The sequence below is a fragment of the Lolium perenne genome, chromosome 6 (genome assembly GCF_019359855.2).
Source record: "Lolium perenne isolate Kyuss_39 chromosome 6, Kyuss_2.0, whole genome shotgun sequence".
In the NCBI taxonomy this organism is placed as follows: Eukaryota; Viridiplantae; Streptophyta; class Magnoliopsida; order Poales; family Poaceae; genus Lolium; species Lolium perenne.
In genome coordinates this window covers 132,386,882-132,396,009 of record NC_067249.2, presented here as the reverse complement: position 1 = coordinate 132,396,009, position 9,128 = coordinate 132,386,882, and the positions used below count along the sequence as shown (strand labels likewise).

Here is a 9,128-nt window from a genome sequence, read left to right as displayed (position 1 = left end):
ATGCACCTCAGAATTCAGGAGATGGTGATCATGCACCTGTGAATGATGGGTTTGTTCGTCCGCCAACCCCTCAATGTCCTCCAGCTTTTGCTGGTGATCATGTTGAAGATGCAGTTTTTGATAAATCACCTCCTTTAGCTGAGGTATTTTTTTTTGTGTTTTGCAATTTATTTTTTTATTTTTTTTATAGTTGGGCTTTTGTTTTGTTTTTTGTTTGTGTATATGAACTACTCCATCTTCTACATCTGAACTTCTGTTTTTTTTTATTTGTTTGGTAGGTAAATGAAAAGTGTGTTGAGAAGGATGGTCTTCCAGATGACAGTGATGACAATTCATCTGTTGATCGTTATTATGTCAAGCATAATTTTGTCCATCCGGCAACCCCTGTAACTCCTCCTTTAGATGACAGTGATGGTAATTCTGGTGGTGCCTGTGACAAAGTTGCTGATCATTATTCTGAGTTAGACTCTGTTGGAAAGGGGAATTTATTTCCCGAGATAGTTGCACATTCTGATGGAGACAAAGATGCTGAACACCATGTTGAAGATTGTGCGATTCTTGGAAAAGGTTTCTCAATTCACGAAGATCTTGTAACATGTCGGGATGGAAATGATGCGAAGGATGCTGCCCAACTACACGGCATTGGTGCGGTTGTTTCCGAAACATGTGCTGAGGCTGCTGATGATGTTGGTGTATTACCAGCTGCTATGGATTGTAAGTCTGTTGTTGCGCATGGTCGTGAGGAAGTAGGTGTTGCTGCTGCACGGGGAGAACTGCCGGGTACTGAAGCCAATATAGAGCGCAGCACTGGTGCTGATGATGATGACAATAATGAGTTTCAGGCTGGAGATAACCATGGACGCGATGCCTCTGATTCGATTGAGCAGTCGAGCTCATTCTTTGAAGAATCAACAGATGACTTGAGCGCTTCTATTGAAGAATCCCCGCAAGACTTAGGCAAGGATATCTGAATGGGGAACATACAGTTCTCCTACCCCACACACCCTCCCCTAATGCTAGCCCGCCTTTTTATTCTTTATGTTTACTCCTCATATATCTCTATCTAAAACCTTTTTCCCTTTTTTTTTTGGTTTTTTATGGGGGGAGGGGTGTGGTGGGGTGCTTTTGTATATGTATTTTGTTTTTCGCTGTTTGGCATCATGTTCCATGTAAGACACTTTCTAATGCTATGTAATGCGGCATGAGTTCATGTCGTAGTTTTCATTTTCTGCATGTATATGACTGACCCGGGGGGGGGGGGAGTGATATCGTGTGTGTGTATTTTTTTGATGGTAGCCTTCATTGATGAACTGTGGGTCTTCTGGACATTCCAGTTTCTGCACCACGTTCTTGAATATGTGAACTTCTGGAATATCATCATCTGAACTTCCTTTTTGTTCTTACATTTTGTCTGTATTTCCTTATTTTTTGCAGACTCGAGTTTATGTTCGACGCCTCCACTGTCTCTTCAACCTATGATGATTAAAATCAAAGAAGTATATGAAAGCGTTTGCAAGTTGAGGAAAGATCCCATAAGAAGGTTCTATCTGTTTTTTAGGCTTTTTTTTTGTTTTGTTTTTTATTTTTTATTAAATTTTTGTTTTGTCCTCTAATTTTTGTGTTTTTTTCTGCAGTAAGAAGACCCTTTTCAGGAATGATCAATGTGATTGCACGATCGGACAAATTGCTGAAGCTTTTAAACCCAACGGTTTTCTTTGTTCTCTAACTGTTTCTGTTGGAACATACTTGCTTGGTCAGAAGTACAAGAATTCTGATAAAATGGTGGTGCCATACAATTGTTCTGTAAGTTATTTCTCCGTTCTTTTTATCATTTTTTAGTTTTTTTTGTTAATGTAGGTGCTTATTTTTTTCCTCCTTTATGTTTTAACCTTCTTTGTGTTTCATTGTCATGTTTGCAGAGGCAGATATTTGAAAGAAATCTGAGTTCTCGGCTTGTTCGTAATATTTTCAGCGTCGATGCTCCGGAACGTTTGGACCACAAGAAAGTGGTACTGACTGTTGTCTTTTTTCTTCTTTTCTATACATCTGAACTTCACTAATTATGGCATGTGGACTTCCTACCTTTTTTTCCCTCCCCTGTTGTACATGTTACTAAAATAACTCAGTAGTAAAGTTAAATGTGATTTCTTATTTGAGGAAATAGTCTACCTTTCATACTTCTAACCTGTCCTTTTTTATTTTTATCATTTTAATGGCAGATTCTTTTTGGTACCTTTGATCCTCCTGATCCATGTGCACCACACATTCCTGGTCACTTCTGTGTTGTTGCTTTGAACCTTGAGAAAGAGCATTTTGAATTGCTTGATTCGTTACGCGATATAAATGATCCAGATGGTAAGAAGCTGTTACATACAATGGCATCTGGTATCAAGAAGTTATGGTCGTTAGCAGGGAATTCAAAGGGTGATCATTTTCATCCAAAATCCATCGACCACTTCAAGCTTCACTATGTTAATTCTCCAAGACAGGCAACTGCGTAAGCGTTTTTTTCCCCTTTCTCTTGTTTTGCTCTTTATTCTGTATACATTGACTACAGGGTTTTTTTTTAATTAATACAATTGTTTTCTTCTTATTCTTATTCTTTGTTGTGTGTTTTTGCAGCCATGATTGCGGGTTCTTCATGCTACAGATCCTCCAGTCTTATGATGGGGAAAGCATGTGCTTGTTCGGTCAAAAAGATATTCTAAACATCAGGATGACCATGTTATATAGCTGGCTGACAGGTGGAGATTTCAATATCGACCTGAAAGATGTTTTAGGTGTTGATCCTGGTATGATTTTTACTTTTTCGCAAAATATATCGCTGGCTATGCTCTATAACACATGTTTTTTGGACTGCACTGTTTTTGTTTCTTTTTGTTTTTTGATTCAGAAGTGAACTTCCTGGTTTTGTATACTTTTCATGCAGGTCCATCTCTTGGTATCGAGGAAGATAATTTCTCACTTTTCGAGACTCAGTCATTCACACCAGAAGTTCAGATTATCCCTGAAGAGAATTTTGATAGTCTTGTAAGCAAGTCAAAGAAGATTATCCAGAGGCTGCATTCCAATACCAGAAAATCTTCTAGGAATAAGGTCCTGACACTGCAGAGAAGGGGAAGGCTGATGTAGTTTTGCTCGACGACGATGATGATTCTGATGACTTTGTCACTCAGCTTGGTAAGAAACTTACTGCGAAGCCCATTACAAAGGATGTTCGGCGCTGTTCTCCGACTAGCAGTGATGATTTTGAAACTCAGAAGCCCAGGCAGTCTAGTGCTAAAAATCTGGTTCTTTCGAATAAAAGGCCTACTAAATTGTCCAATAAGTTCAGGGAAGAAGTCCCAAACTTTGTACCATATGTGTTTCCTCATTTATCCAAGGCCAAGCAGATGATGGAGTTAATTCTAAGCAAGGAGTACATCAAAGCTCATGGAAGGTATGTTTTTCGTTTACTACTTAGTTAGTTTTTTTTGTGGCATATGAACTTCATATACTGTGCTAAGTGAACTTCCCTAGGTCTTTTTTTTTGTGTTTAGGAGAGTTTCATTTTTTTATATGCTAAGTGAACTTCCCTAGTCTTATATATATATATATATTCTTTTTTAATGTGTGTGCAGTGTCCCCCTGGTGAAGTTCTGCAATGATTTTGATGATCCTGTTTTAGTTGATGCCAAGTACATGTATAAACTGTTTGGCCGCTGTGAAATGTTGGAATCCAACATGATGGATCGTATCATCAATTACTGGAAGGATGATCCAGGGATGAAATATATTTTTGAATCTGGCTCTCGTGTTTTGATGTCACCTCATACTATCCCTGTAGGTTTTTTCAAACATTGAAAATTAATTTTTTCAGATATACCTTTGTATGCATATACTTACTTTGTATAGTTTTCCTTTTTTTGGTTGTGTTTTTCCTTTTTGTGTGTTTGTGCAGTACTTGCTTGATTTTGCGCCATTCAAGCTAAGGGACAGCAATGGTAATCCATTACCGAGACAACCTTTTGATGTGATGTCTGCTGCTAAAATGTTCAAGCGTTATGTTCGGCCTAATGAAAATTTGCTGAAAGCAAAGTTGGTATGCTTTTTAATCTGAACCTCTTCATATTGCTGTAGTGAACTTCCTTTGTTTGTTTTTTTTTTGTTTTCACGTGCGTACTTCCTTTTTGTTAATTTCGGTTGTTGCTGAACAGATCATCATCCCTCATTTCATGCATGATCATCACTCTGTTTATGTTATGAACAAGTACACTGGTACGTTGGACATCCTTGACACTAGGAGGTATACTGGTCTGGCACATACTTCAAGGAGTCGGCACCATGAGGATCGTGTTGAGATTGTACGTGATTTTCTTTTCATCATTTATTTATTTACTTTTTCACTGCTATCATTTTTACTTTTTTATGTGAACTCATTTGTTAATATAATGTGAACTTCCCAGCTTTTTTCTTTTTATGTGTACTACTGCAACCATTCAAACTTTTTTGTCTGTACTGATATGTTTTTACAATATGAACTTCCTAGCTATTTTTTATATTTATTTAAACTGCTGAAACCATCTGACTGTGTGTGTTAATTTGATATGTTAGTACACTGTGAACTTCCCAGATTTTTATATGTTTTTTAAACTGCTGAAACTATATGTAGTGTGTGTGAACTGATATGTCAGTACTATGTGAACTTCCCAGCTTTTTCTTCCTTTTTTGTTTTTAAACTGCTGAAACCATTCACTTTTTGTTTTTTTTTTTGTTTTTGCAGATTAATAGGATGGTGGCCTTGTTAAAACAGGTGTATGGTGTTGCAGAATTTAACAAATATAATGGTAATATACAGTGGGATGTTGTTGCTGACAGGTGTTCATATCCAAAGACTCCGGCACAGGGGGCTAATGAGTGTGGCTTCTATGCTCTAAGAATTTGTGCTACATACGGTGGTGATAAGATTGCTGATAATATAAAAAACCAGGATGTAAGTGTAGTGCTGTGTTTTTTTCGCTGTATAGCTCTTTTGTCTTTTTTTTACTGTTTTTCTTATGTTTTTTTTTTGCATTCCTGATTGTCTACCAGCCGCGTGTTGAGGATTGGAAAGCTGAGTACATGTATCAGCTCCTATTTCATCCCAAGAATGAAATTCTGGCGGAGCAGTGGCCTAGTATGTTGAAAGATCTCATGCTGCTTATTGGTCTAGGTTTGCAGACAACCCAGCAATCATTGGGATCTGCATGATGATGATCTGATTCAATTTTTTCGCAATTAGTAGTTGATAGGATATTCAACATTTTTATTTTGTTGTTTTATTGAACTGAACTTCTCATTATGTGATTGAATTCAGGATACAGATGTAATTAGTGAGGATATGTTCTTTCTTTTTTCAAAACAGCAAGCTGTACAAAATCTGTGCTGAATTTTTTGTTATTAGTGAACTTCTCTGTCATCACAGTGTGAACTTTTTTTTTTTTTGCCAGTTATGTGTGTAAAAGTATTCCCATATCCATTCGTTTTTCTCAATGCAAACTGTACTATTTTTTATTCCTGTATATTCATAAATGATTTTTCATGTAGGAACTTCTGTGAACATAAACTTGCTAATCTTTTTTCATTTATAAGCGAACTTCGTACTCACTCTATGTGAACTTCTTCATAAGAATTCTTATTACATCAACAATACTGAAACACAACCATAATTGTTCTCGGGGTGCTGATACAAAACATAAGGTTCAATAAAGTAAACTGGTACATAATTTTATTTTCATAGTAAGTTCTTCAGACTCAGTTGCTAAGACGTGTCACGAAGCAGCCGAGTTCTCTTGTTCCGTCGTAGAAGCAGAACATGCAGATATCTCCATCTTTTATTTCTGCACCCATGACTACATCTGGCCAATTTGTTGTCATCACTGCATTTCCAGTTGCAACTTTGTTTATCCTTACCCGTGTACCAACCCAGGCATTTGTGTTGGAGGTTATTGGAATTGTTGTTGGCTCCGTTAGATAATTCTTTAGGTGTTCTTCAGTGTATTCCTTATCGAAAGTCTGCATGAAAACACATGAAAGTGAATATCATAGCCATGTTCAGTGTATTCTGTAAGTGAACTTCACAGTTTCTTGTATCTGGACTTCAGTAAACATTTAAATATCGGAAGACTGTAATAAAGTTAGTAATACATGTTGGTTCAGCCAAAACATCATATGTAATACAGGTAGTGTATGAAAATAAGTTTTGTAAGTTGGCGTTTTTGGTATTACCATTTTGCCTCTCGTGATGTTGTTCGTTGTCTTCCCCATCTTGCATACATAATATGGGATTGTTGGCTTGTAGTCAAGTACTTGCCTTTTGAGATGATCCAGATTTTCCTTGGTCATTTCAACTTCATTTCCGAAGTGACAGTGCTTGTCAAAGATTTCAAATCCATGAATAGTTGGACCTGCATAAAAAATAAGCACATTTTTAGTTCCATAAAGTATTTTTGAAAGCATTTCTATCTTTTTTTACCTCTTTTACAGGTCTCTTCATCGCTTTCGCTGTCGCTGAGTATGACGTACGATGGACCAGCAGCCATTCCTGTCACAAGATTCCATCATAAAACATTTTTTGTACTAACAGGACCTCTGCACTTTTTTGAACTGAACTTCCACTTCTAGTCTGCATTTTCTGTTGTCTACATTTTAAACTCCAACTTCTTTTATTATATATTTTTTAAGTTTCCCAATCACAGTATACTAATGCCGGCTGGATACATGTTTGTAGATTTTAAAACCCTCCAACTTATTTATTTTTTGTATATTGTTTTCTATTTCTTTTCACAAGTGAGCTTCTCGGGAGTTCTTATCTTAACTCCTCTTCTTGTTCATTAGTGTCTATTCCCCCCCCCCCACCCTCTGCCTAACATGTTTTTATTTGATTTTTTTGATAGATCTATCGTATGCAAACCATTTTTTAAGTAATCTGTAAGGTATTTATTTTGTTAAGTTGTTAGATCTTGTTTTTTATACTAGTCTAGATTCAAAACCACGGCCATGAAGGATGAAAGAGAGGCAGATCCACGGCGATCCAATGAGTAGATGGGATGGGGATGGGTTAGACGCACCTTCTTTTGTTAGGTAATCCCTTCGCTTTTCTGATGCTGGATTACTTTTCTGTAGATCTTGCTAGACTTCTCTTCTTCTTCTTTTCTCTGTTCTTTGTTCTCCCTTTGCTCTTCCTTCGACTTCTTCTCCGTGGGATGTTTCTTCCGGCGGAACACCAGGCAGTGGTTGAGTTTGTTTTGCGCCGAGTGGTGGTTTTTAGTGGGTTGGGCGTGGTTTGGTGGGTGGGGGGTGGTTGGTTGGTGTGGAACAGCTTTTTATTTATTCAGTGTTTTTACTCTATGCGAACGTCTGCACTGTTATCACGTGAACTTCTTTGTAGTCTTTTTATGCTTTTGTTTTGTGCTTGCACGTGAACTCACAACTGGCCCCGGATAAGATCCTTTTTTGTTTGTTATCCCGCAGGATTTTTTTGTTTTTTTGTGGTTATCTCTCGGCTGTTTCTGTTTTTGTTTGATTGGATATGTATTGGTTTGTTCCCTGAATTTGTGGATCACGACGTCTGTTGTTACATTTCTGGAACTATAAATACATGTCTTTTTTCCTCTGTGTTTCGGTGCATATCAATCACCGATTCTTCTCCCTTTCTTTTTTCTTTTTCTGTGTGTTTTCTCTGTTTCACCGATTGCATGGCAAACCCTCCTTTTCCCACGAGTACACATTCCCCTGCCATGGCACAACCACTATGAAGGTTTTGTACACAAATGCAGCAGCTAGTGTTGAGGAGTGGATCACCAATGCTGAAGCTTCCCTAGATTCTTCTGCTAGGAAGATTGTTGGTCTTGATGTTGAGTATGATAAACTCAGTGGAACCTATTTCAATCCGAAGAAAGCTGCTGTGATCCAGCTATGTGTTGGCACTGATGTTCTTGTGTACCACATATGCCATGCTGATGAGAGGAGTGAAAAGTTGTATGATTTCTTTTATGGCTATAGGTACACTTTTGCTGGGTTTTGCGTCGCAGAAGACCGCACCATTCTGTCACGTTCAAAGTACTATGTTCATAATGTGAAGGATATCCAGGCAATATGGAGAGATCCGGACAACAGGAAGAGAACTCAAGGTCTGAAGGATGTTGCTGGAGCTATTATAGATCCAATCTATTTTGAGATGAAGGATGGTTTTGGAAGGGCAGAGCACAGGATGTGGGCTGATCCGCCGCCTCTACCGCCTAAGCATTTGGAATATGCTGCACGGGATGCATATGCCACGTATGAGGTTTTTCGGAGGCTGGATGTGTTTGAGAGGGGCTTCTTCTCCTTATTCAAACATCCCGAGAAGAAGCGTGGCAGGGATTGGTGAAGATTTTAGTTTTGTAGGGACATTTTTATTTTTATTTTTTCTATGATCAGATTGTATTCGTTTACTTTACCTACATTTTTCTTTAGGTTTTATGTTTAAGAGAACTCCTTAGTTGGTTAGATCTGAACTTCGCAGTCATAAATTTCTCTTTTACTTTGTGTTTCCCTTCCCTTTTATTCATTTTATAATACAATGAAGATGTCCCTATTTACTTTTTTTTGCAATCCTATATGTTGTCTGTTCATTTTTTTAACAATTCAGTACCTTTCACGTATGAATAGTATGTGAGAACTTCGCAGCTGTTGATATCTGAACTCCTTTTTTCTTGCATGTGTGTTCCTGTTTAATTTTTATACGAACTTTTTTTCACACCGTCATACATAGTTAACTTCACGGATAATCGGCTGTGAACTTCCTACTGTTTTTTTTTTAATCAACATTTTACGTGAACAACTGCCTAGCAGTTGAATTACCCGGATAAGGTCCTTTTTGTTTTTGTTATCCCGCAGAATTTTTGTTTTCTTGTTATCTCCATCGGCTGTTCTATTTATTTGTTTTGGATATATACTGTTTGTTTCCTGAATTCGTGGATCACGACGTGTTTGTTACATCTCAATCTATAAATACAGGTCTTTTCTTTTTCTGGCTCGGTGCACGTGAATTACCAATTGCTTCTTCTTTCTTTTCTTCTGTCCACCGATTTTGCATGGCAAACGCTCCTTTTTCCCACGAGTACACA

At 37.6% G+C, this 9,128-nt stretch overlaps 1 protein-coding gene across 1 annotated transcript; it reads left to right on the top strand.

The window, feature by feature from the left end:
• Positions 1-7,771: 7,771 nt before the first annotated feature.
• Positions 7,772-8,389, top strand: LOC127329068 (uncharacterized). Its single transcript, XM_051355614.1, has one exon. It carries the CDS (start codon positions 7,772-7,774, stop codon positions 8,387-8,389), a length of 618 nt encoding a protein of 205 aa, XP_051211574.1.
• The last annotated feature ends 739 nt before the right edge of the window (positions 8,390-9,128 follow it).